Genomic DNA, 27,520 nt, shown 5'->3' on the forward strand with positions numbered 1-27,520 from the left:
TGGACCAGCCAATCGTGCCTCATCTGCCAAATGAACTGGTAGGTGCTCCATTGAATCAAATAAACTAGGCGGGAAGATACGCTCAAGTTTGCAAAGAGTAACAGCTATCTTCTCACTCAGTATTCTCATGTCATATATGGCCACGTTGCGGGATGTTAATTCTCTGAAGAAGAAACTTAACTCTGTAATTGCCTCCCAAACATTCTTAGGAAGAAGTTCTTTAAATGCAACAGACAGAAGGATTTGCATGAACACGTGACAGTCGTGACTTTTCATGTTGTGCATCTTCAGGGCGTTCATGTCAACGCATCTACTAATATTTGACACGTACCCATCGGGAAACTTAAGACTCTTGATCCATTGGAGTAAGATCTTCTTCTCTTCCCTGTCAAGCGTATAACATGCTTTCGGATACCCTCGAGTTCCATCCACTTTCTTCAACTCTTTCCGCTTGCAGAAGGTGTTCAATTCTTCTCTAGATTTTTCTGTATCTTTTGTCTTCCCCTTCACATTCAGGACAGTATTAAACACGTTATCAAACACATTTTTCTCAATGTGCATAACATCCAGATTATGTCGAATCAAAAGATATCTCCAATAGGGTAGATCCCAAAATATGCTTTTCTTTTTCCACCCTACATCTTGATATTTGGCGAGTTGAGCGTTCCTGCCATCGAAGTCTTCGGTAACCTTCACGAAGCCTAACCCCTCGATTTGATTCAAGATTTGTATTCCTGATCTTTGTTCTGGTGGACCAACATTGCATGTCTTATTCCTCAAGAATGAAGTTTTGTTTCTCCTAAACACATGGTTAGGAGGTAAGAACTTCCGATGATTATCAAACCACGATTGTTTTCCACTCATCGGCAAAGTGAATGCTTCTGTATTCTCCATGCAATGTGGACATGCCAATTTCCCAGCTGTACCCCACCCAGACAACATAGCGTACGCTGGAAAATCACTGATAGTCCATATCAGAGCTGCTCGCATCTGGAAATTTTGCTTCAACGATATGTCGTAAGTGTTCACACCAACCTCCCACAGAGATTTTAACTCGTGTATCAATGGCTGTAAGAATACGTCCAACTTCATCTTTGGGTTTGATGGGCCAGGCACGAGGACTGTGAGGAACATGAATTGTTCTTTCATGCACAACCACGGAGGCAGGTTATACGGCGTGACAATAACTGGCCAAGAAGAATATTGACGCCCTGATTGTGCAAATGGGGCAAAACCATCTGTAGAGAGGCCCAACCTCACATTTCTAATCTCATCGGCGAATCCAGGAAAGACTGAATTCAAATGTTTCCATGCCGGAGAGTCGGCCGGGTGGCGCATTATCCCATCGTCTGTGGAGGTCGCATGCCACCGCATATGTTCAGCAGTTGCAGGAGATGCAAACAATCTCTGCAATCGGGGCGTCAAGGGAAAATAGTGCATCTGTTTAGCGGGCACTTGTTTCTTTCTGCGACTCCCAGATGCACGCAAGCTGTCCTTATATCGTGATTGGTCACAGAACATACAACTATGTAGCTCACTAGTTTCCCCCCAATACAACATGCAGTTATTAACACAGCAATCGATCTTCTCTACTGGCAAACCCAAACCACGTAGATTTCTTTTCGTACTATAGAAGTCTTCTGGACAGTTGTTACCCTCTGGTAAAGCAGCTTTCATCATCGAAGACATCTGATTGTAAGTCCTCTCTGACATGTGGCTTTCAGTCTTTATGCTCATGAATTGAGTCATCCAACTTAATTGTGAGTACGTGTCACATCCTGCGTACAATGGAGTATCCGCTGCATCCAACATATTATAAATCTGTTGAGCGTCATTATTGGGCGGCTGCTCCAGATTTGGAGGATCTTGATAATTACTAGGTCCAGCATGGTCATGCACCATCCTTTCGTAGTTATTATATAATCCATCATCCTCATTCATTATAGCATGTTCTCTCGGCATAGACAGCGGTGCTTCCCCGTGACAAACCCAAACTTTGTAATTCAGGACAAATCCACGCCTACTAACATGTTCTCTGACCGTAGGTACATCTAAATACGCTTGATTCTTGCACTTCTTACACGGGCACCTAATGTTACCTTGTCCATCTGTGTACGCCGTTTGATTGAACGCCCACTCAAGGAAAAACTCAAGCCCCGTTTCAAATGCGGTACGATCATTGTATCTCGCGTACATCCACGTACGATTATCACTCATTCTTGCAAATTCTAATTGAAAAAAACAAATAAAACATAATAAATTACTTGAAATCTAACAAAATTTCGACAGCATAACCCCACTATCCTAACTACCAAGTGCTCGACTCTACCAGCAACTATAGTGACCATAGTGGTCCTAATTTACTAAGCCTATACTAGGTCTACCCGACCCCCCAATGTCGAAGCAATAATACAATACAAATAAAAGCAATAAAAATCATGGTAATTAAATTAAAAACAATCATTTGTAGGGAGAAGATCCTTAAGAAATAATCAATTTCTATCCCAAAGGGAGAAGATCCTTAAGAAATTGATTAAATCTATCCCACAATATATATATATAATAATATAACATTTCATAAACACATAGCACATAACATTGAATTTAACAAAATTATCCAACATATATAAATTATTCTAACAAACAACTTAAACTAATTGATTAAAATTAATATAATTTAAAATTAATCATGCTTCATAATTTAAAATTTAACTAACAACATCATATATTAAATGGATTAATATAATTTAAAATTAATCATGCTTCATATAATTTAATTATAAACAAAATCTATTATAAATTAATTAACTATATATAACAAATAATTAAATCTATTTAATTAATATATAATTAAATACATAAATAAATTCATAATTAAATAATTAAATAAATAAATTAGAGAGCGTACGGTGGTGGTTTCCGGTGGGTGTCGTGAAGAAGGCGGTGAAACGAGGTCGTCGAACTACAATAAATAATATAAGTGAAATTATATAATATATAATTAAAATTAATTAGATATATATATATATATATATAGATCTAGAGAGAGAGAGAGAGAGAGAGAGAGATACCTGCTGGGTCGGCGGCGGTCGGCGGCGGCGGAGGCGGCGGCGAAGGAAGAGCAGCAGCAGCAGGGGAGGGGCTGGGGGGGTAGTTTCTGTTCGCGTGGGGGGGTTGGTTGCGGCGCAGATACTGAAAAAATGGGCAAACCCGCTGCCCTATATTTTAAAGGTTACCGACGGCAAATGCCACCGCTATATAGCGGCGGGGATTTTGCCGCCGCTAAGTCTATAAATTTAATTAAATAATGCGTATTTTAACATTAACGACGGCGACGCCGCCGTTACATACCGGCGGCGAGTTTGCCGTCGGTAACTGGCCGGTAATTTCGAAATTTCGGGTCGCCTGCAATGCCGCCGCCTTGCCGCCGTTATCTACCGACGGCAAAATCGCCGCCGGTAGTTTTCGCCGGTAAATACGCGCTTTTTTGTAGTGAGAGGGAGTATTTGATCTTTACTCATTCTCCCTTTACACTATAAAGGAGGGATAATATTATCCCTCCAAAAATAGTGTGACAATATTATCTCTTATTTATAGTGAAAATAAGGAATGCGTAAGAGTTAAATAGGAAATAAGAGAAAGAAAAAAAAAAATTAAAGGGTGAAATTTTGATTATCCCTTATTTTTTAATACAATTCTCGCGTACATTTGATATACACCCAAATCCATTCAGGTCTAATAACATCATACATATAATTACAACGTGTGATTCTACTACAAACCGTACTTAATCTCTAAAATACAAGTTTTTACAAAATGATGATTCCATTACAAAAATTAATGAATCTACAGTAGCTCTTCTTAATTTAAAAATTAAAAATAATTTTTGTTTTATTCCCTCCGTCCCACGATTCTTGACAAGTTTAGTTTCGGCACGGGAATTAAGGAGTTGTAGATTAGTGTTTTAAGTGTGTAGTTAATAAAGTATAAAAGTGATAAAATAATAATTATTACCTTATTTGAAAACGTATTAAGATTCGTGGGACAGAGGGAGTATAAGTTGAACATTATTTTATCTTTTCCAATATTTGCAAGGAGAGGAAAAGAGAGAGCAGCAAGGTTCTCCCCTGGTCACGGTTGGTCAAAAATGATCCTATTTTAGGCGCCAACCGAATCTAATAATGGGGCATGGCTTCATCATTTACGCGTCCAATTATTCTGTCTGCTCTCTCCAGCCAGCTTCCGCTCCTTGCGATCCAGCTCACCACCATTCCTACTATATATACACTTCACCTTTCATGCAACTCTTTCATCAAACAATGAATCATCTCTCTCTCTCTCTCTCGCATTACAAAATGGCAGCACCATTCCTCTCACAGTTAGTAGCCTTCTTCTCAGCTCTCGCGGCCCTGAGCAGCTTCGCCGCCGCCAATTTCTACGGCGACGCGGAGATCACGTGGGGCGAGGGGCGCGGCAAGATCCTCGAAGGGGGCCGCGGCCTCTCCCTGTCGCTGGACAGATACTCCGGCTCCGGCTTCCAATCCAAGAAGGAGTTTCTCTTCGGCCGATTCGACATGCAGCTCAAACTCATCCCCGGAAACTCCGCCGGAACCGTCACCACTTTCTTCGTCAGTATTCATTCATTCATTTTCCACTTAATTAATTCATTAATCTCCCTCTTATCTTATATATATTCATGATATTGCAATGAAATGCAGCTGTCGTCGCAAGGCCCCGGCCACGACGAGATCGACTTCGAGTTTCTGGGAAATTCGAGCGGGAATCCCTACACCGTTCACACAAACGTGTACTCGCAAGGCAAAGGCGACAAAGAGCAGCAGTTCCATCTCTGGTTCGACCCCACCGCCGCCTTCCACACCTACTCCATCGTCTGGAATCCCAACAAGATCATGTAATTAATTCATCCATTCTCTCTCTTCTCGCTATCTTGTTATCTACGTGGCCTTCTGCCAACATCTTAATCTAGCCGAAAGCATATAGTAATAGAAAATTATAACCATATAGATAAAAATAGTATTTCCTCCGTCCCGCTTCAAATGATTCTATTTCCATTTTGGGTTGTCCTACTTCAAATGATTCATTCTATTTATAAAAATATTTAACACTACTTTTTGGATGGTCTCACCACCATTTTACACCTTTATCACACATTCCTTAATTTCCGTGTCGAAAAATTTAAGGCCATTTGAAGTGGGATTGAGGGAGTAGTTATTTTGGCCGCAACTATTAAGATGTCATTACATATTTACACGATTTACATGAATTTTGTGTGATTTAAGTTGTTACACGAATTTTGATTATAGTGTAACCATAAAATTTTGGTTACACACGAAATTCATGTAAGTATGTAAAGACATAATAGTCCAAAATAATTACTATTTCTGTATCTTTACCTACGTATGAGAAGAAAGGTTGGAATGAGATATAATCTCTTTTTGTTGACTCAAATTTTTTCCGTCCACAAATGTATGACTTTATTTTTCATTTTAATTCGTCTATAAAAATGTATCATAACTTATTTTTAGTAATAATCTGATTAATTTGTGAGTCATTTTTTTCTGCTCATCAACTTAATTAATTTTTTTTTTAAATTTGTATAATTCCTCTTAGGTCATACTAGTATATATTTTCGTGGATAATACAAAGTTTTTTTTCTTTTTTTTTTTTAACAAGATGATCAATAATGATTTCTCATTTTTTGTATGCAGATTCCTAGTGGATAACAGCCCGATCAGAGTGTTCAACAACCACGTGGGGTCCGGCGTGGCTTTCCCGACGAAGCAGGCGATGAGGGTTTACTGCAGCCTGTGGAACGCCGACGACTGGGCGACGCAGGGGGGGCGCGTGAAGACGGACTGGGCCCACGCTCCGTTCACCGCTTACTACCGGAACTTCAAGATCGAGGGCTGCGCCGCCGGGAGTTGGTGCGCCGCTCAGGAGCTGGACGGCAAGGCCAGGAACAGGCTCAGATGGGTTCAGCAGAATCACATGGTTTACAATTACTGCGCAGATTCCAACAGATTCCCTCGGGGAACTTCGCTCGAGTGCAAGCGTTCCAGATTTTAATTCATGGAATGGAAAATCCAATGTATATCTTCATTTTCTGTGTTGTGTGCTCTTCATTTCTTATATTCTTATTCAATTCAATGTAAGCAAGTCCTTTATCAGAATAAATTAAATTAATTCACGTTTTTATCTTAATTTCGGTTGATTATAAATTATTAATATTAATAATTTAGCCTTTCTTTGAATACACTAATGAAAATTGAATTCTTGAAATGATCATGTTGGCGCAAGTTCGTGTGTAATTCAGTGTCGTACAATTTTACGTGTGTCATCATCACTATGTCCTGTTATTTTTAATAATATTTTTTGTGGAATCAAAATTTATTAATAATATTATAAATCATACTTAATTTTTATTTATTAAATAAATAATAATAATATTTTAAAATTGGCGTATATAATGAGCATTTGTTGAAATTCAATAATTTAGAATTTGTTTTGACTTTTTTTAGGAAATAAAATTCTTGTTTAAATTAGAACTAAAAAATCGATTTATTCATGCTCAACACTTTTCCAGCCCTAGAAGAAAAAAGCAGCACCAATCCATGTGATATAAAGTTTTTAAAAATAAAAGAAATTAATTTTTATAAACGTTCCAAAATAATATAAAAAGATAATTTTTTTTGTGGCCAGACGTAGTAGTAGAAGGAGTATTTATTAATGTTTCTTTTTTCTTTTTAATGAGGGCTATAAAGAGAGGGGGAAAGGATACACATTTACCCTAAATATGGGGCCTAAATCGATTAGTAAGCCCAAAATATGGGGCCCAAATCTCTCCAATTGGAGGCCCACAAGAGAGCATCGCTTAAACCTCTTTCCTCCATCTCAGTTCACCCTAAACAGAACCCACCAGATGCATTGCTGAATGTAAAACTGCAGTGACAGTGAATTTAGGAACTAGGAAGCAATCGCGCTTCTGATTGTTGGTTGTTTTTTAATCTATTATAGTGACATTCATAGTCGACCCAGGAGATGCGAGGCTGTGTTTTTGCTGTGAGCAAGAAATAAGGTGAGTTCACTTGTTCAAAATCAGAAACCTAGTTCGTCTCAAATTTGCGGAGTTTTCTAGATTTTAAGAAGAATGGTGGCTTTTGAATTTGATAGTCAGTTATCAAGATTGTTTATTGGCTATATTTTATGACCTAGAGAGAAGTAGAGATTATATATATGCTTAGAGAGAGAAAGAGAGAGTATATAAATGGTTGTCGCTATGAAATTGTGGTGTTTCGCTATAATTGCGTGTCGGAATTTCAGTTCCAAAGCTTCTTCTTACAGTAATGGCAAGAAAAATGGTAGAAGTTGGCCTGGGAATTTGTATTATTTGTCTAAAAACAAAGAGGGTGGAAGACGTTCGAAAGCAGTAAGCAGGCCTAAAAGTAAAACTAATTGGACTGATGAGCAAAATCGAGTCTTGGAAGCTGTTTGCAATGGGAAATCTGTTTTTGTAACAGGCTCTGCTGGGACGGGGAAGACATTTTTGCTTGAGGAAATCATTAGGAAGCTCAAGAAGATCCACGGCCGGTCTGGGGTTTATGTGACTGCTTCGACTGGGGTTGCCGCCTGCGCCCTCCGTGGACAGACTCTGCATTCCTTCTCCGGTGTTGGTTATGGCGAGCTGGGTCGTGAAGGTCTGTTGGAGAGGGTTTTGTCGGATCGAGGGGCGTGCCGGAGGTGGAGGAAGGTTAAGGCATTGGTTATTGATGAAACAAGCATGGTTGATGCTGATCTCTTCGATGGTCTTGCCTATGTTGCGCGGAGATTGAGGGAGGATGTGGAGAGCGCGTCTGGTAATGCGACTTGGGGTGGGATTCAGCTGATTGTGAGTGGTGATTTCTTTCAGTTATCACCCATTGTTGGAAGTAAGAAGGGTGTGAAGAAGGGTGTGAAAAAGGGTGTGAAGAAGGTGTATGCTTTTGAAGCTGATTGTTGGAGCTCGAGTTTTGATCTTCAGATTGAGCTGACCAGAGTTTTCAGGCAGTCGGAAGCGCTGCTGGTGCATCTGCTGCAAGGGATACGCAGGGCAGAAGCCGACCCTGCTGACCTGGAGCTTCTGGTGGAGTGTTGCTCGGTGAGTGAGCCGGACCCTTCTGCTGTGCAGCTCTTTCCGAGGATTGCGGATGTGAATAAGGTGAATAAGGAGAAAATGGAGGAACTGGATGAGGAGGTTCATGTCTACACTGCTCAAGATTCTGGTGGGAGGCAGTGGCTGAAGCAGCTCAAGAGTGGGATTGCTCGTGATGAGCTCGAGATCTGTGTTGGTGCTCGGGTGATGCTGATAAAGAACATAAACCCGTGGCGTAAGCTAGTGAATGGTGCAACTGGAACTGTCTTGGATTTCTGCAGAGTTAGTGAAAAGGGCTATGGGATGTCTGAGGATTGCAGCCATGGAGATGTGCTTCCTTTGGTGAAGTTTGACTCGGGTTTAGAGGCGATAGTCGAACCAGAGACGTGGGAGGTGAGGGACGGAGATAAGGTTGTCGCTACCCGAAGGCAGATCCCCCTCATACTGTCGTGGGCTCTAAGCATTCACAAGTGTCAAGGGATGAGTCTTGACAAGCTTCACACTGACCTCTCTCGAGTTTTTGGCCCCGGGATGGTCTATGTGGCGCTGTCGCGTGTGAGAAGCTTGTCGGGGCTAGGGTTGTCGGGTCTGGAGCCGTCGAAGATCACAGCACATCCCAAGGTTCTGGAGTTCTACCGCAGTTTTGGTGAGGGCCAAAATGAGAGTGATGCAGCCGTTTTAGTGAGCAAAATGAGAGTGGAGAAGTAGTTTTTAAGTTTCTGTTGCAGAATCAGAAATTAGTTTGGGTTTGCTCTGTGGCACCTGCAATTCTTAGGAACATATCTCTGTGTGTCAATGTGATTTTTCTTGGAGGAGTATTATTCCAATTTAATTGATGGGATAATATATAATGTTTTTGTTTCCTTCTAAATTTATACTGTTTCCAATCTTTATATATCACATGTAAAAGAAAAATCAATCAAGCCCAGTCCCTGCTAAAAATAGAATAGATTCCAACTACATGAAAATTTCAAGAATTCATGACATCTTCAAGTAATGTCTTATGCATAAAAGCAAATACTTTCTCCAAAAATAAAGGGATGTGAAGAATAAAAAAAAAAAATGAAAGGAAAAAATACTCTGCATGTACAGAAACTTAATCGAGTATTTTGCTAACAAGTAAAAAGGAGAAGAAAAAAAAACAACAAGAAAATAGGAGGCGAATTTGCCAACCAACGCCATCTCACAAATGATGCGCCTTTATTATTATTCTCTTTTTTCCTTGTTCTTGGTGTCGTCTTGGAAATCTCAGGCTGTATTTCGAAGAAAATAATCACTTATCTAACTGTTGAGCGAGAAGAATTACTCCTGGAAGAAGAAGAAGAATGATCCAACTTCAAGATTGACTCAAATACATGGAGATATTTCAGTGCTTTTGTCTGCAGAAGATGCCATGAACAAAGTTAGTATCCAGGCAAATGAGAAAAATATATCTAAGCATGAATTCAGATGAAGGTATATATATGACAACATATTGTCCAGCTTCGACAGCACACAGTTCGTACTTGTTAGCTGACTAACAAAGCTTTTACATCTATTAAGAATTTCCTAGAACGAAAAGAGTATAATTGAATCATTCACATCTTATGACGCTATTACTTATGCACAGCAGATATTACCCTCAATTTCCGATTTCAAACTACTAGTAGGCAGCATGTTGCCTATAGTAGACTAGTGGAGAGTAAACCTGATCTGTTAGCTTTCTTTTACTCCACGAAGCATAACTCATCACTTAACACAGTAAAGAATAATGATTTTCATTGGATATAGTGCTATGCAAAACCCAGCATCTGGATGTATTTTTCTTTCCAAGGTCAAGAGATAGATCCTTACCTTCCACCGTCTTTTCTGTACAAGAGTTTTGTTTATTGCGTCCAACTTCACAATTATTTCCTTGAAAGTTGGTCTTTTTGATGGTTGCTCATGCCAACAGTCTTCTATTAACCTGTTAAGAAGTCATTATCACCTAGTTGATATCGTAGCACATAAATTAAGCACAGTTTTGGATGAACAAATTTAAAGGTTAAGAGAGGAAAACAGGAATGCTTCATTGAGGGAGGATGTCTGGAAAAAGTTTTAACATGACACGAGAGAGAAATAAATGTAGAAACCAATAATTAAAATCTCTCCTTCTGCAAGATCTAAACTCTTAATATGTATAAAGTTTTCCACTACTACTAACAAAAGAAAACAGGCATCACCCTTTGAACGGAAAAATAAAACTACAGGAAATTGCAAGGCTTACTGTCGCAGTCCATAAGCATAATGTTTAAGTGGAGCTTCAAAAGGTGGACGCTCATTGGCAGCATATGCTTTAGCAACGTCAATGTCTTTCCTTTTAGGAAATGGTGGATGACCCTCAATCATCTGTGGACAAAATATATAGCTTCAATCAGGAATCGAACTGAAGAAAATATTCTTAATTTTTCACAGCAAAACACCAAAATGATATGCCAGATCTTTTTATTCTAGATTAATTTCACATAATCAACTACTAAGTTTAATGTTGAATAACTAATAGATGTTGATATGTGTTGCTAGTATAACATAGATATCTTTTATCTAAAACGGGGAAGTTAGCTGACAAACCAAACATGACCGGGTAAGTGAATTCCTCAAAAACCAATCAAAAACAAGAATTCACCATTCTTTAATCCCTTCAATACTGAGAAAGCATTCCACTATAAATATGCCGAATGCTTGAATATCATGCACTGTACATTGGATGTAACTGATAACTATGAGCAAGTTAAATAATACATCAATTCAGCATTTTTCTTCAGTTAAAATAAAATTCCCTGTTATAAAACATACAACTGGCATGTCTAGATTACTGTAAACAATATGGTTGCTCATACAAGTCCGTGCCATGTCTGCAACATAGCAGCAATATTCAAACCAGAAAGGAGGTGATTCAGAAGCATTACCTCTTGTAATATCAATGCAAATGAAAACACGTCCACCTTAGTATCATATTCTTCATTTCTGAAAACTTCAGGAGCCACGTATCGCCCTAAGTTTGGAAAAGAGTTGGTCAATAATCAATTAGCCAATGTTCAGCACATGATCATTATTAAGATAGTACTCACTGGTACATCTTCTAGATCATGTCTGCAGGAAATTTAAGACTCATGTCGGTCAAACAATAATGTCAATGTGAAGCAACAAGTGGTACAGGCTTCAGCAACAATATTTTAAATAAAGAGTACGGATAATGCTTTAATTTTCCAAATGATCAATAATTTGAAGAAAAACAATTGAAAAGTAAATATTCAGACAAAAAAGAACATATGCCAATCAACTGGAGTCTGGATACTTACAAGATGTCTGTTGCCAAGAGACAGGTTTCTCTTCTTTGATTGTTTTGGCAACTTTCATCAGCTTGCTTAGCCCAAAGTCAGCAACTTTGAGATGACCAGAATCATCCCGCAATATGTTCCTGTCATAATCCTCAATTGATCAAAAAAATTCACCCATAATCTGAACAATATTTAGAGCCAAAGATAAAGTTATTTAAATAAAAAACGACACGGAGAAAAAGGGAAGAAAAGAATACATACGATGGTTCAAGATCTCGATGTATTATGGCTTCAGGCTTGTGCTCATGCAAGTAGTTCATTCCTCTGCATTACAAATCACAAAAGAAGAAGTTGGATAAGCCAGTAAAACACTCTTATACATCAAGGCAACAAAATACCACCATTCTGAAAAATCCCTTAAATTAGACAAAATGATGGGTTTCAGAAGTGTGCATCCTCTTTTTCCTTTTTCAGAAGTAAATAATGTGATTCTGAAATTGACGACAAACATTAGGTATGAAGGAGAAAGTCCTTCACATCTAATACAAGAAGCAAAGCACAAAACACTGACAAAATAAACTAACCTGACCAGTTTTAGATGAAGAAGAAACTTGGAACTTAGTCACTTATGAACTACATATACTATAAATCTACATGCACTTTGCTTCTAATTGGTGGTGAGCCATCATCTGCTAGGTGTAGCTCATGATGTGAAATTAGAAAGTAAGCTTAGTGCAACAGCCTAAACTCTAACCTTGAAATATCTAGGGCAAACTTGATAGCCGTTGTCAACTTTAAAGCATGTCTTCTTTTCAGGTATGCACACAAATCTCCCTGCAAAGAGACTTAACTCAATCATGATTGTTGTTAAAAGAAATTATGAATTAAGAATTTTATTTTGATAGGAAAAGCTCAATACTCTTTTATCATTTTTATTAATTAATTCCAGCAAGAAAATAAAATCCATAATTGAAAGGCTACAATATAAAGTTCAAAGTTTAATAGTTTAACTTAGAGATACCTTCGGGAGATATTCAGTAACAATCATCATTGGAGTACTTTGAGTCACAGCACCAAGAAACTGGACAACATTTGGGTGGCGTATCTTTTGAAGTAGAGCAAGCTCATCCCTGAATGCCTTTCTGCAAACCAACAACTCACCTAGTAAAAAAAACAGATCAATATTCACTAGTACAGAGAAAGGAGACATTCCTAAAGGAAGTAAAATTTATCTTTCACGTAAAACCAACCCACACTTTCTCTTCATCAATGAAAGCTTCCTCAGCAAATTTCTTAACAGCAACCTGAATCCCACGCCATGAGGCAATGCAAAATGTTCCCTGTACCAATTTTGGTTAACAAAAACAAGTGAAAAGTTACAGTTAGGACCATCATTTGACTACAATTCCACAGAGAGTAGCAACTATCTAATCATTTCATTCTGAAATTCTGAAACAAGATCCCAAATTCCAATAAAGGTAAAAACTAGGACTGTCCAACATTTCAAAGAACAATCTGAAGTCATGGGGAAGAGCTTATGCTGTGTCCAAGCTTGTTGTACAATCAAGAGAAGATGCTATCCAAAAAAATAACATAAGAAGATCTTACCTTAGTTATTTCCACGCTGTTGGTGAAGTCTAGCTCTTTTGAATCAATTTCATACTCAGGGACTTCACGAGCATTTTCAACATGCATGGGAGCCATCTAACAAAACATTCAAAAAGATTTGATGACCATAAGATGCAACAGCACATATAAAAGCAAATCTAATAAAGTTATTTATATATAGAGAGAGGAGGAGATGAAGGAGGATCATGAGGAAGAACTCCACACTGGAGAAACATGTGAAACTTACCGGAGGTTTTGCTCCATTTGCCTCTAAAAGCTTTATAATGTCATTGTTTTTGTAGTAAATTGCATCTGCAAGAGGCTATTCAATTAAACCTTGTCATTACCATACCTATTAACGGTTCATCTGACCATCCATAACTAATATATTTGACACATAATGCAGAAAAGGATAGGTATATGTAGCATCTAGTTTCACAGTATAGTAATTATAAATTTTCACTACTTGCCTTTAAAAAAAGAGCATCTTGAGCTCCAGTTGGAATTTGTTTTAAATAAAAAATAAAGTGAACAGAAAAGGTGAAGATGTCTTTCTTCTGTACAAGTACAACAGTAATTTATTCCTTAGGAAGAACGTGGTCCATTAGCAAAAGGCAACTTCTTTTGATGGAAAGACAGGAAATAGACTAACAAAGACAAAAACTAAAGTAAATTGGATATCCGGATAGTACATGTTCATAGTACTGACTATCGTTTTGATGGAGGTGTTCAAATCTCCCAATTTAATGATGTGTTTGGGGCAGAAAAACAAAATGCGGAAAGAGCAACTACAAATTCCTTAGCACTAATTAAACAAACAGCTCCAGCTAAAAGAAACATAATCAGGATTGCTGACAAACCAACACAACATCCAACCAAATTTCGCGTATTTTTTTCAAATTTAACTCACACGCCAATAGTTCCTGTTATAACGAACTGGAACAGCTATGTTATCACTAATTGATAGATTTCCCCTTCTCGCTGAGAGGAGGAAACCTACCAGTAAACATTGGAAGTCACAATTAATGATAAATAAACTACATTGACAATAAGAAATTCACCAATCGCAGAGAATTGTACACATACCGTACTGCCCCAACGATCCTCGACATCGACTTCAGCGCCGCGGCGGAGGAGCAAGTCAACGACGTTCGTCCGCCCCTGGCACGCGGCCACGTGTAAGGCGCTGCGGCCATCGATGTCTCTGAAATTGACGGCGGAGCCGGAATCCAGTAGCTCCTGAATCCCCTCCAAATCGCCCTCGTTCGCCAAGTACATTAACCTGATGCCGGATTCCATGGCGTCCTCCATACTTCCGGGGGCGTCGGAGGCGAGCACGACGTCGTTCTCGGGAGCTCCGGAGGATTGCCTCCCCAATGTGAAACGCCGCTGCAGCTTTGAGTCCATTGACAGCACCGATTTCCGACAAATCTATAAAATATAGTATTATATATTTAGAGAGAGAGAGAGAGAGTTGGAACGCAAAAGGCGTGATTGCTTGAAGAGAAAGGAGAAAAGGAAAACAAGAGGAGACTGTGAGCTTCAAACAGAAGCCATCTCAAAATCTGAGAGTTGGAGAAAGGGATAGGAAACTATTCAAATATCTACGAAATATGATTGCATTTTTCTTTTTTAGTCAATAAAAAACGGTTATATTTAATTGCAATTATGCCTTAATGCCTTATGTAACGCCGTATCAGCATAATATTTGGCTCGAAATTAAATTGGTACGAAATTGAAATAATTTAAAATTAATCCAAATTTATTTTACCATAGAAGGAGTTAATATTGGTTAATTTATGTGATATTTTTTTTTAAAATTAAATATCAAATCGTACCAATTTAATCGAATAAGATATATTATAAAGATCTAGATTATCGTTATCTGCTGCAAATTTTCTTCTTCTTGATATCTACTTCTCTTTAATCTACAAGGCCAACAAATTGATCCTTAAAAATGGTTTAGGTTAGCTAATAATCCTAACTTATATCTAAAACCATTTTTTTTTGTAGCCTTAAAAAAAAGGGTTTAATAAAAATAGTCAACTATGCAAGTTAACCCATCTTCCAAGTAATACTAGTTTCGCCGCTGGAGACCAATCGTGCATTAACGTAGGCTTAATTACATATTGAAGAATCAAATTATAATATAATTATTAATTATTAATTAATTTGCATATGTGTTAATTTAGTGGTAAAATAGTTAATGTTTGAATCTAAAAAGTATTAGATTATCACAGTATCTTGAGACAAAAATTTTGAGCACGAAATTTAAGAAGGTGGAGTAGTATTTAGTGCGTCAAGTGTGGTAGGTGAAAATGTGAAAAAATGAATAAATAAATAAAAAATTGACATATAAGAAAATATATCAAGATAGTTGTGACGGCTAAAAAAATACGAATCAAGATAGTCGGGACCGAGGGAGTATAAAATACTGATACTCGATAAGCAATTAGAAAAGGTTTTGTGTTTGGCAAGTTGGATCACTAATTCTTGAATCCAAGTGGAACTATCAAATTTTGAAACGCACTCACAACTCACAAGTTTCATGTTAGCTAGCTTTTGTTTTAATACTTTTCGCATTGAATGCTGATATTTTTTTAGCAAATTATTGAACGAATGCAAAATGTGTGTGAAATAAGCAAGGATAGTTTTTCTGAGCATTAAATATGAAAATGACAGGTTAAATTGATCTGGTATAAGAATATAAGTACTTCAGTACTTGACGATGTATTTCATGATCAAATAAGTTCTTATTCACTCAATTTATGCTTACATAAAACAACATTTGATTTATAAAATATGATTTGTTTATTAAATTTCCAAGATACAGTTAAGTTAATTAATTGATAATTAGTAGTAGCATTTTATACGAACACAATAGTATTGCTTTTTCTAAAATGGTTCGAGAAATTGGACGATAAATTCTGCCTTTCCATAAATTTAAATTATTAACATTTTTATAGAAGTTAGATATAGAGAAATGATATGCTACATACCTTATGTGAGCACCTTACGTGAGCACCACTCATGTTTAGCTCTCGTTAGCGTTATCTTTTTTGTTTTAGGCATTTATTTTTATTCTAATACTTCATATATTGTTATTGAGATCATTAATTTTATAAATTGCATAAAAATCAAAGTTCAATTTGTTCATATTCCCTTTAACTTCAAATAATTAATAAAAGAATAAATTAGACTTTGATTTTTATTTAATTTATAAAATTAATGATCTCAATAACAATATATGAAGTATTAGAATAAAAATAAATGCCTAAAACAAAAAAGATAACGCTAACGAGAGCTAAACATGAGTGGTGCTCACGTAAGGTGCTCACATAAGGTATGTAGCATATCATTTCTCGTTAGATATAATGTTTGATTAGCTTTTGTTTTTTGCTTTTTTTAGCTGGACGATTAGCTTTAAATGTGAAAAATACACTTTTAGATATATTTTTTCCAATTATTTTATTACTATCATAGATGTGGATTTTGCAACTAGAAATCCGCAGTCTAATATGCCTATTCGGCTAATCCCACCTGAAAATAGGGAGGGCGTTAATTTTTTTAGAGGGTTTTGAGTTGAAAAGCATTAGTATAACTAATAAATGTATGAAATATGTTTCAAATTCCACCTTGTCTCTTTTATTGATGAATTGCGATTTCCACTATGCTTATGTATGATTTTTTTTTTCATTGTATACAAGAAATAATGGTTGCAAATTTTCATGAAAAAAGGTGTTGTTAGACACAAAAGTGTGTTGGGTTGAGTTTATATATATAAAAAAAAATATTGTTTTGTTATTTTTATCGTATACCTTTCTTATTTTGTGATTAATTATTGTCAATTATAGCTTTTCAAATTTATTAAAACATTTAACTTTACAAGTGCTTGAAACACACTCCATATAATACAATATCGGAGGCTTGGAGCTTATAAAATACCTAAAATAAGCTTATATAAACATTCTGACAACGAAAGTAGCTTAATTGCTAAGATGTTTCCCTCTAATGAATAAGTCGGATGTTTGAATCACCACGAGAGAAATAAGGAATTATTATTGATTTTGTCGAAAAAAAAAATCTTATGTAAACACTACATGGTCGATCACTGTATCAACAAATTTAAGATATTATGAGAATTTTCCAAACACTATAAAATTTGCACTTACTCTAAATTATAAGCCCTATTAAGTTTTTGAATATTAGATTTTTATGAAGGCCTCATCTCGTTTTGAGTTTGGTTGGTGGGGGGTATTAGGCTATTTTTTATTTAATATTTAATATTTAATATTTAATATTTAATATTTAATTTATAATTATAATTTGACACTCAACAGTAAACTACTACTCCCGGAATCGTCTAGGGCAGAGACCTGCTTTCCCCTCTTCCTCTCCTTCGTCGTCTTCCATCCCTCCCCTCTTTCACACACACACACACACACACACCGCACACACTGAAAGCTCTCCGGTAATACAAAATCTACTTTCCACAAACAGCAAACAAGACCAATCATTGCAACTCGCTAATTTACTTTATTATGCCCCCTAGCATGGCGACTGAAAATTCCACAAACACTTCACGAGCTGAGGAACTCAAAGTCCAAGCGAATGAAGCCTTCAAAGGTAGTATTGCCAACCACTGTCAAAGTTTTCCCCGTTTGGTTTTCTTTCTAGTGCAACTGTTGGTTTAATGGAAGACAGTTTTGTAATTTTGATTTTGATTTTTTTTGGTTTAGTAATTCATTGATTGTTGCGTTTGCAGCGCATAAATACTCCCAAGCGATTGATTTGTATACGCAAGCGATAGAGTTGAATAATGATAATGCGGTTTACTGGGCTAACCGTGCGTTTGCGCACACTAAGTTGGAGGAGTATGGGAGTGCTATACAGGATGCTACATCTGCTATCGAGATCGATCCGAAGTATTCCAAGGCAAGTACTGTTGGGTTTTGCTTTCTATTTGAGGGAAAGGAAAATTTGTTCCTTTTGAGTATGTGGCTTATTGGAAATGATATTCTTATTGTCAATGCAGGGATATTATAGGCGAGGTGCGGCCTATCTGGCAATGGGGAAATTTAAAGAAGCTCTTAAGGACTTTCAACAAGTGGGGTTTCTTCGTTGATGTGTTTGATTTTCCGGTGTTTGCTGAATTTTTGTTAATTTGGAATAAATCTGTAAGGGCTTTTTGTGCAAGATTTAGGCTTGGTGGTTTTGATTGGGGTTTCTGTGGATTGCATGGGACAAAATTAAGTAAGAGGAACTTGGATTCATCATTAAATAGCTAAATATGGAGTGACAATAAAATTACATATAACTGTGTGCATGCGCGTTGATATGTGACGTACCATTTTTTTTAGGGTTACATATACACTTGTAATGAAATTATCTGATGGTTCTAGTGTTGTTTGTTTTCTATCTATAAACATGCAAGGGCAAATGGCATTAACAAAAGGGACATACCAAATTCATCTAAGAACATGCATCATTATAAGAAAGTGATACGGATTTTCTGTGTTGCCTTTACAGAAATTCTTGTATCACTCAGTTTTCCATTTGAAGGTGATGGATAGTCTATGTTCTTACATATAACATCCAAGATAAAACAAGATGAGAATCTTCTCTTCCACGAAAAATGCTAGGGTAATTTGTTTGTTGTGCTTATATTATAGCAGCAATGATATGGTAATCTAAGTAACAATCACAATAGAAGCACATGGAAGAAGGATTCATAATGTAGGTGTAGCCAAAAATAAGTTTTTATTTGGCTTTTAAGCTAATGACATCATTCTTGATGAATAAGGTTCCGATATTTTTGTTATTCCCAAATAAGTGTTTGGGAGGTTCTGTAGTTTAGAAGTATCTATTGCTTTATGCATTTTTCTCATAGTATTTGTTTTCTCCATTTTTTTATCATTGTATTGTTTCTCCTTTTTAGCCTCTCTTTCAGGCAATATTGTGATTGTATTTTTGTATTTTGATTATGTCTTCTTTTGAGCTAAAAAAGTATTTTCTGATTTTTTAAATTATTTTATTTAGGTCAAAAGACTTTGCCCGAATGATCCTGATGCTACCAAGAAATTAAAGGAGTGTGAGAAGGCGGTCATGAAGCTAAAATTTGAAGAAGCTATTTCTGTACCTGAATCAGAAAGACGTTCAGTAGCTGACTCTATTGATTATCACACAATAGGTGTGTTCTTGTTGATTTATGTTGCTCTTGTAATTTTTCTGCTGATTTCATACCCAGTTATTTATGCAAATTCAACTCTTTTCAAACTTTTCCCTTCTTATTTGATCAGCTTTGAATATATTGCTACAGATTAAATTTTCTCTTTAGCCAATTCCTGCTCTATGTTGCTAAAAGAGCAATGTCTTCCTTTGAACTACATTATGGGGGAAACAAGTAGTTTCATCTGTTCTAACTGTCATTCTATGATAATTTGTAATGTTATTCTGATATGCAATTCATCCTGTGTCTGTCTTTGGAGTTTTGCTGTTTAGATTTGTTGTCTTGTTTTATCTTTCATATAACGTTATATCTCTACAGAAAATATATCAAGATAGTTCCATCAGACTGAAGCATCTTTGCTACCTTCAGGATGTCTACTATTTTTCATGCTTGTACTTCATGATTATGGTAGTTATTGAAAGATTAATGCTATAGGATTTATCGAGGTTCCTTTTATCTGAGAATTGTACTTTTACACATTTCATGTATCATGGATATACTACACTATAGGTGTGAACTCATGGAGGTTAATAGGGATTAATGTGTATTAGTATGCTACTGGGTATGTTAGTACAAGATAGTTATAAAAAGTGGACAAGTGTTGGGTTGAAGACAGACCTTGTGTAAAAACTGGGAGAAAGGCATTGAACTTGCACGTTTCATGTTGACAAGTATGTAATGTACATTGGTAACTCTTATACTTACTAGTACATTACCTATTTTATCATTTATAGGGACTAGTCCAGGCTCATCTTATGTTTCCCTGAAAGTTACTGCTGTAGCAGCGGCAGTAGCACTACTGGCAGTATATGTTGCGACTAAAGCAGCCATAGCAGTGGCAACAACAGCTATGGCGATTGTATTGGTGGTCTTGGGAACATGTTGGCAAGGTCGCTGCAAAGACAGTGTCTTTACCAAGGGTCGAACACTTGACTTAGGTTAGACCTTTTAAGATCAAATGAAGCATTAAGAATAAATAAAAAAGTGACAATGTCATAAAATTTTAGTCTATACGTAGTAAGTTACAATACGTGATATACATCAGAAAGTCAGCAGTAGGACTACATTTTTTATACTGAGGTGGTTTACCAGTTTGCTTCTCTGGTTCCTGTAGGATTGCTGACCGAAAGTGTTTCTTTCTTATGACTGACATAATCAATTGTACCACTGTCCTGTGTCCTAAAGAATTTGAACATAGATCTTTTCTCGAGATGAACCTAAATATGTATCATGTATGTCCTGAATAATTTTTCTCTGAAGGGCGCAGCTAAGCTGGTGAGATTGCAGATTTTTTTAAATGATGTATATGCATTTGTTGCTTACTGCCATGTCCGATTTGGTGCATGTCAGACAAGTGTCTTGGACATTCTCTTAGCTTCTAACTCTTAGCTTATATTACTTTAACTATAATGACTGACTCTGCTTTGGGATTCCTCATCCATTTGTATTTAACTCCTTTTTTCAGTAATAAAATTTTCATCTTGTCTGACAGGTAACAGTTATAAAAGGAAAACCAGCCAATTAACTATGTTATGTTGCTCGTTAATTAACCAGACAATTTGGAACCAATAAAAGGAAAACCAGCCAATTTGATTTTTTTAAATAATAATCATTGATAGGTTATGTTGCTAAATGTTTGTTTGGAGCTCATTTTGACTTTTTGTACATAGTTAAAAGGGATATGATAACTTGCTAGACATGCTAAAAAGCAATAAAACCAGCCAATTGACTGTGTTTTTGTGTTTTATTTCAACTAGAGGTTGAGTCACAATATGCTGGAGCAAGAATAGAGGGGGATGTTGTTACATTAGATTTTGTCAAGAAAATGCTGGATGACTTCAAGAATCAGAAGTGCCTACACAAAAGGTATACTGCTATAGAAGTATTTTTATTTTATTAATATTTCTTGTATTTTTGAAAGCAGGTTATTTGAATATAAGTATGAGAATTTTTTTGGTTACAGATATGCATGCCAGATTGTGCTGCAAATAAGAGATTTGTTGCGAGAATTGCCATCTCTCGTTGATATTCATGTTCCTGATGGCAAACATTTCACTGTATGCGGTGATGTACATGGTCAGGTAGTACGGATCCTTTATTGTATAAGCCTCACCCCTTTAGTTTGTAACTGTCATAAGTGCCTGTATGACTGCAACACTTCTTTATTCTGTCTTGTACATTTGCTGTCCAGGCTTTCATTTGCTCAAGCATCACATTCCATGGACATGTAGTTATGAAGTGCAATATGGATGGGTGTGCTATATGTACACTAGTGTGCTAAGCCATTTATTCAGCTTTTCATTTCCATTTATGTGGTTGCTTGTGTCTTTAATAAATGCTGCATTTGGAAATCATTCATCCATAAACTCCAATAAAGGAAATCTTAAGGTTGCTTTGTTCTTCTTAACTGTTATTTTGATGGTTAATTTTCTAGGTTCTTCTGTGGTTTCAGTTTGAGGTGATCGAATGATATCTTTTTCCCTTATTCTTGTCACAAACGATGACATGAGAGGCTTCTGCTGGATTTTTATTCATTATGTGTGACCTTTCAGAACTGATTTTTGTTAACGACTCATATTGTGTTTGCAGTTTTATGATTTGATAAATATATTTGAGCTCAATGGACTTCCTTCCGAAGACAATCCCTATCTGTTCAATGGAGACTTCGTAGATAGGGGTTCATTTTCATTAGAGGTTATACTGACACTGTTTGCCTTCAAGTGCATGTGCCCGTCAGGTATCCACGCATCTTTTACTAATTGCATTCTTATATGTCTGAGCTACTTTCAAGTTATCTGTTTGTTTAAGTACAGGAGAATCCCTTTTTTAGGTTAGTTTGTTGTTTGTGTATGCATTATGCATGGTTATTACACTATCCCTACAAACGGTCCTGTTGATCAACTAAATGCTGAGTAGTTCTAAGTGTAAAGGCAGCATGAAAAGGAGCCTAGAAAGTCGCAAAATCTGCAAATTATCATTGTGGATGAGTGTATCATCTTTTTACCATTTTGAGCTAAAATGAATGCTTATAATCTCCCTGAAGTGGTGGTTCTTGAATTACATTTTATCTGTTCCGTATATTTTTGTTTAGATTATTTATTTCAGTGTAGTCGTAAATATTCTCTCTGTCTGCATTACAACATGTAGCATTACTTCTGACATATCTGTTTATTCTAATTTCAGCTATATACCTTTCTCGAGGGAACCATGAAAGCAAGAGCATGAATAAGATTTATGGTTTTGAGGGTGAAGTTAGATCCAAATTGAATGATACATTTGTGGAACTATTTGCGGAAGTGTTCTGTTGCTTACCTTTGGCTCATGTCATAAATAAAAAAGTTTTTGTCGTCCATGGAGGTCTTTTCAGTGTTGATGGAGTGAAGCTATCTGACATCAGATCAATTGACCGTTTCTGCGAGCCTCCTGAAGAGGGTAAGCTTGAAATGCAACATTTCAGTTCGTTAATTTTTTGTGTTCTGTTTGTAGTACTCGTGTGGCCTTTTAAATTTCTTTATCAATAGCGTTGATGAAATTCATGAGGATTTTTTCTGCCTCGAAATAAGTCTGCCACTTCACATTATCCGGAAAAAGTTATAAAGCATATTTTATGGGGGAAGATGGAAAAGGTAGAAGAGAGTTTGTCTTCTTCCAGTAGGTATCTTAGATCATTTATGAAAACATCTGCTCTTGTATCGGCTATTCTTTGATGCCTAATGATCTTTCCTGGGTTTTGGATCTTAATTAATTGTCTAGCTTCATTTCTGTTGATATCTCGTTTGTCTGCTTTTCTTTTGAGTTCCCACCTCACTTTAAATCATAATAAAATGCATTTTATTCAGATTCTTAGTCTTGTGACTGACATTTTCATTAATATTATCTTGTGCTTAAATTTTGGTAGCTCAATGTTGCTAGCATTTTTCTACATGAGCTTTCATCTTGATAAAGGTTATCATACTCTTAGCTTGACAAAGCACTAGCTGAAATCTGAAACAACAAAACTTCATTTGCTTCATGTTATTATCTCAATCAGCAAGGGTGGGTTATTTATGTAATTTTGATGCATTATCTGTCAATGTTATCCAGGGTTGATGTGTGAATTGCTGTGGAGCGATCCGCAACCTCAGCTTGGGAGGGGACCAAGCAAGCGTGGTGTTGGTCTTTCATTCGGTGGAGATGTAACAAAAAGATTTTTGCAGGACAACAACCTAGGTGAATTTTATTTCTTTCACGTGAACAACCACCTATTCATTCACTAGCTCTGCTGGTTGTGCTATATTCCAAAACAAAACATCATTTGCTAGACATGTTATTTTACAGATTTAGTAGTGCGGTCACATGAAGTTAAGGATGAGGGTTACGAGATTGAGCATGATGGTAAACTCATTACTGTATTCTCTGCTCCAAATTATTGTGATCAGGTAATGTAGTTTGTTAATCCATCTTATTTTTATAGCCCGTTTTGAGTCTCTATATTCTACTCATTGAATGGTTCACAGTAATCGAGCTGGATAATTTGTTTTGGTGAACTCTTTTTTGGAGGGTGTGCGGTGTGTGTATACATTATATTTGTTTGCTTTGAAGTGTCATGTAGGAGAGATATCCCATGAACAGTTGTGAATTAGACCAAAACTTCAACTTTCTTTGCATCACTTGTAAGTAAACGGAAAAATTTAGGAATCTCATGATTTTGTTAACTCAAGTATGGATAATTGTGGGATGCTCTTTCCATAGTGTCTTACTACTCTCCTCGTTGCATTAGCTTAACTTTATATGCAAATAATGATATGCTGAAAGTCGCCCTCACTGCTGACACTCAAGTTATTGCGACGAATTTGCTCTGTTCAGAAATAACTGCATCTGAATTTCTTTATATCTTTCCGCAGATGGGAAACAAAGGCGCATTTATTCGTTTTGAAGCACCAGATCTGAAACCCAATATTGCAACTTTCTCAGCAGTGGTTAGTAGCTTCTCTCCTTCACGTGCCCTCTGAACCACAAAATTTACAAGAATGAAATATGAAACCTTGTCTTTCTTTTGTTCATTTACTATTACTTATTTGCAAACAAAGGAAATTTGTTGAGCATCATTGTTGCATCTTTAATGTTTTAGTATAAATGCATCCTTTTCTTTAATTACTAACCTTTTCTTTTGTATAAATTGCAGCCGCACCCCGATGTCAAACCAATGGCATACGCAAACAACTTCCTAAGAATGTTCTCGTAATCCTCGAGCTCTGCTTATTACCTTTCTACTTTCTCGTTTTAGTGCAAGACACTCTTCTTGCTTCCCAAAAGTGCAGAATCTCGAAGGGCTGAGGACTCGGTTTAATCAATCAAACGATAACATGTGTACATTGGACGAAATTGCTATTTTGGTTGAAAAATGTGTGCTGAGTTGCTAAAGGTTGCAACTAGGTGTACCATGTACAACATGATCCTTCTTTCTCTGTATTTACATTAATTTTGTGTATGATTAATATAACCTTTGGTTGTTTCTGTTACCTATCTAAAGCTACTGTGTTGCTCAAATTTAGGATGCCTCATTAATCTAATGGTTGAAGCTGTACAGTAAAATGACTGTCGAAATTATTGTGTTAGGTGAAAATTTAGGGACATTTGGTCTACTACTAGGTTTGTTTCATAGAGGGTAGAAAGTTATTGTAGTAGAGTAAATCTTGAGATAAATCCTCAAAATGGCAAAAGGAATCATGATAAGCCCCTTGGCTCCTTTCACTTCCATAGTTGAGTTTTTTTTTCTTTTAATTCCTCCATGCATTTCATTTTCTTTTCTTTTCCTCCTTTATTTGATGTTTGCCATTGTCATCATCATCAACTCTGATAAAATGTAACATGTCCTATTTTTCCCCTGCCCTTTTTCTCACTCATCCCTCATAGTAATTCTCAAGAAACATCACTTGGCCCTACCTTTTTGGCTTCAATTTTATCACTCAAGCTCTTGACCCCACCCATCATTTCAATCAAATCTTGGCTCTCGACTCCATTTACTCTCTCCCTCTCTCTCTCTCTAACTTTGAATCAAATGTGATCAATCAAACAACTTCCCATGTTAAAACAGTTCTCAGTCCATTAGCCTAACAGCAGCAGCAGCAGTCAAGACAAAGTGGAAACCAAAAATGCTCTCTTTATTCCCATTTCCCCTTCACCTCCTGCTGCTATTAATCTGTTTCCCAGTCTTCTCCACCAATCAGCAATCTCTAGCACCAGACAGCTCCATGAATCGCCACGAACTCGAAACCTTGTACAAGATCATGGAGAGCCTCTCGGCCGATGAGGACTGGCGAGCCGCCTACCCGAACCCCTGCCAGCCGGGTTCGGGCTGGACGGGGATCGAGTGCAAGCATTCGACACTCGACAACCTCCTCCACGTCACCCGGCTCGACCTGGGCACCTTTCCCAATCCAGCTTGCAAGAACTCTGCCACATTCCCTCCAGAAATCTTCCACCTCCCAAACCTTGATGCAGTCTTCATCTTCCAATGCTTCACCAACGCCCCGGCACGAATCTCGATCCCTCCGAACAAGCTGCCGCCGGCCTCCCCTCTCCAGCAGCTCAGCTTGAGATCAAACTCTGCTCTCATCGGCACAATCCCACCTCAAATCTCCACCCTCAAATCCCTCCAAATCCTCACATTGTCCCAAAACCGGCTAACCGGGCCAATCCCGGTCGAGATCTTCACCTCCAGCTCCCTCCTGCACCTTGACTTGAGCTACAACACCCTCACAGGCACAATCCCACCAGAAGTAGGCAATCTTGGAAAGCTTGTAGGCCTTGACTTGAGCTACAACAAGCTGACCGGGGCGATCCCGCCCACCATAGGCGAGCTTCGGATTCTCCAGAAGCTCGACCTCAGCTCCAACCTCCTCACCGGAACCATCCCAGACTCCATCCACGAGCTGCAGTCTCTAGTTTTCTTGGCACTCAGCAACAACAGATTGCATGGTGCCTTCCCCAAAGGCCTCATCAACCTCCACAGCTTGCAGTATTTCTTGATGGACAACAATCCGATGTCCGTTTCCCTGCCCGAGGAATTCGGGCAGCTCAAGAAGCTGCAAGAGCTCCGCCTCTCCAACTCCGGCTACTCCGGCACCATCCCTTCTGCATACTCCCAGCTCCTCAACCTCAGCTCTCTCTCACTGCAGAACAACAGACTATCAGGCACAATCCCAGATGGATTCACCAACCTCTCCCACATTTACCACTTGAACTTGAGCAGGAACTTTCTACAAGGTGTTGTGCCTTTCAACTCAACCTTCTTGAAAAGGCTGGGGAGGAACTTGGACCTCAGTGGCAACTCAGGGCTGTGTTTCAGCCCATCTGCCGCCGCCGATGATGTCATCATCGGTGTCGGTGTCTGTGGCAACAATGACAGAATCAGCAGCAAACCGGTGAAGAAATCTGAAGCTGCATTGCTGCACTGTTCCACTCTGCTCTTTGTTAGTCTTTGCTTCACCATTCTATCATTTCATCACACAATTTATTATTTCTAGTTCATACATATGTTTAGGTCAGCCTTGGTTTTCATTGTCCATCTGTCTGTCCCATGTTTAGTTAAATTTTAAAGGGCAATGGATGTTTGATTTGATAGAAGTGTATGTTGGACTGAAGCAGCTAATCCATTCCACAATTTGACTGTGCATGGCTTAGATATCATAATATATACAACAATGAAGGTCATTAGCATTTTCCAAGAGAATGTCTGGAAATTCTCATCATCATCATCATCATCCACCATTTTTGCACTGGCAGTTAGTCCAGGCTAAAGAATTCACCCCAGCTTCTACTGTGTCTTAGGAATTTTCAGATTACTGTCTGATATGATATCAGCATTTACTTTTTCCTGCCAGAAAACAAAAGCTCAAGGTTTCTTGATCCCCATAAGCAATACTAGTATATTATTATTAAAATTATTTTTTAAGAAATTTGAGGGGCATTCTGATGCTGCTGTGTGTGATTAAACAAGACCACTGAACACAAGGACACTAACTGGATCCCACAAATTCAAAATTTACTCTCAACTTTTCAAAACATTTCCCCCCTTTTCTTTATGGTACAAAAAGATGCATCTTCTGTTGTAGCATTGGCCCATTATTTTGCTTCTCATTCCATGAATACTATCTGGGTAATGAGTGATCAGTCATTTTCTTAAGTACCTGAGAATTTAACACTGTCAAAATCTTAGGTTATTTTCAACCATTTTCATAAATGCCAAGATTC

The 27,520-nt window shown here is 37.3% G+C and overlaps 5 protein-coding genes and 1 long non-coding RNA gene across 7 annotated transcripts; 4 read left to right on the plus strand and 2 right to left on the minus strand.

The window, feature by feature from the left end:
• Positions 1–1,943: 1,943 nt before the first annotated feature.
• On the minus strand, positions 1,944–3,492 carry LOC131009085 (uncharacterized). Its single transcript, XR_009096398.1, has 3 exons — positions 3,072–3,492; positions 2,909–2,962; positions 1,944–2,228 (listed from the first exon to the last, which is right to left on the minus strand). It is a non-coding gene; the product is annotated as an uncharacterized LOC131009085 (long non-coding RNA).
• A 695-nt stretch (positions 3,493–4,187) lies between these two features.
• LOC131009083 (xyloglucan endotransglucosylase/hydrolase protein 24-like) lies at positions 4,188–6,218 on the plus strand. The gene is made up of 3 exons (XM_057936287.1): positions 4,188–4,628; positions 4,719–4,912; positions 5,730–6,218. Exons 1-3 carry the CDS (start codon positions 4,299–4,301, stop codon positions 6,085–6,087), a joined length of 882 nt encoding a protein of 293 aa, XP_057792270.1. The 5' UTR covers positions 4,188–4,298; the 3' UTR covers positions 6,088–6,218.
• A 1,067-nt stretch (positions 6,219–7,285) lies between these two features.
• On the plus strand, positions 7,286–8,857 carry LOC131009957 (ATP-dependent DNA helicase PIF1-like). Its single transcript, XM_057937354.1, has one exon. It carries the CDS (start codon positions 7,286–7,288, stop codon positions 8,855–8,857), a length of 1,572 nt encoding a protein of 523 aa, XP_057793337.1.
• Positions 8,858–9,082: 225 nt separating this feature from the next.
• LOC131009086 (integrin-linked protein kinase 1-like) lies at positions 9,083–14,677 on the minus strand. Its single transcript, XM_057936290.1, has 12 exons — positions 14,143–14,677; positions 13,304–13,378; positions 13,057–13,152; positions 12,703–12,788; positions 12,470–12,590; positions 12,203–12,282; positions 11,710–11,772; positions 11,470–11,588; positions 11,077–11,162; positions 10,395–10,516; positions 9,983–10,094; positions 9,083–9,528 (listed from the first exon to the last, which is right to left on the minus strand). Exons 1-12 carry the CDS (start codon positions 14,461–14,463, stop codon positions 9,427–9,429), a joined length of 1,383 nt encoding a protein of 460 aa, XP_057792273.1. The 5' UTR covers positions 14,464–14,677; the 3' UTR covers positions 9,083–9,426.
• A 2,628-nt stretch (positions 14,678–17,305) lies between these two features.
• LOC131009087 (serine/threonine-protein phosphatase 5) lies at positions 17,306–24,788 on the plus strand. Of its 2 annotated transcripts, XM_057936291.1 has the most exons (13): positions 17,365–17,682; positions 17,822–17,991; positions 18,092–18,163; positions 19,096–19,246; positions 20,020–20,223; positions 21,043–21,151; positions 21,249–21,366; positions 21,875–22,022; positions 22,469–22,717; positions 23,369–23,494; positions 23,603–23,703; positions 24,169–24,243; positions 24,450–24,788. In XM_057936291.1, the coding sequence occupies exons 1-13, from the start codon at positions 17,598–17,600 to the stop codon at positions 24,507–24,509; spliced, it is 1,668 nt and encodes a 555-aa protein (XP_057792274.1). In that variant the 5' UTR covers positions 17,365–17,597; the 3' UTR covers positions 24,510–24,788. The 2 variants fall into 2 exon arrangements, with proteins under 2 accessions (XP_057792275.1, XP_057792274.1); XM_057936292.1 differs by lacking the exon at positions 20,020–20,223 and having other exon boundaries at positions 17,306–17,682.
• Positions 24,789–25,000: 212 nt separating this feature from the next.
• Positions 25,001–26,994, plus strand: LOC131009088 (receptor like protein 29). The gene has a single exon (XM_057936293.1). It carries the CDS (start codon positions 25,420–25,422, stop codon positions 26,791–26,793), a length of 1,374 nt encoding a protein of 457 aa, XP_057792276.1. The 5' UTR covers positions 25,001–25,419; the 3' UTR covers positions 26,794–26,994.
• The last annotated feature ends 526 nt before the right edge of the window (positions 26,995–27,520 follow it).

Source organism: Salvia miltiorrhiza, chromosome 2 (assembly GCF_028751815.1).
Source record: "Salvia miltiorrhiza cultivar Shanhuang (shh) chromosome 2, IMPLAD_Smil_shh, whole genome shotgun sequence".
NCBI classification, from domain to species: Eukaryota; Viridiplantae; Streptophyta; class Magnoliopsida; order Lamiales; family Lamiaceae; genus Salvia; species Salvia miltiorrhiza.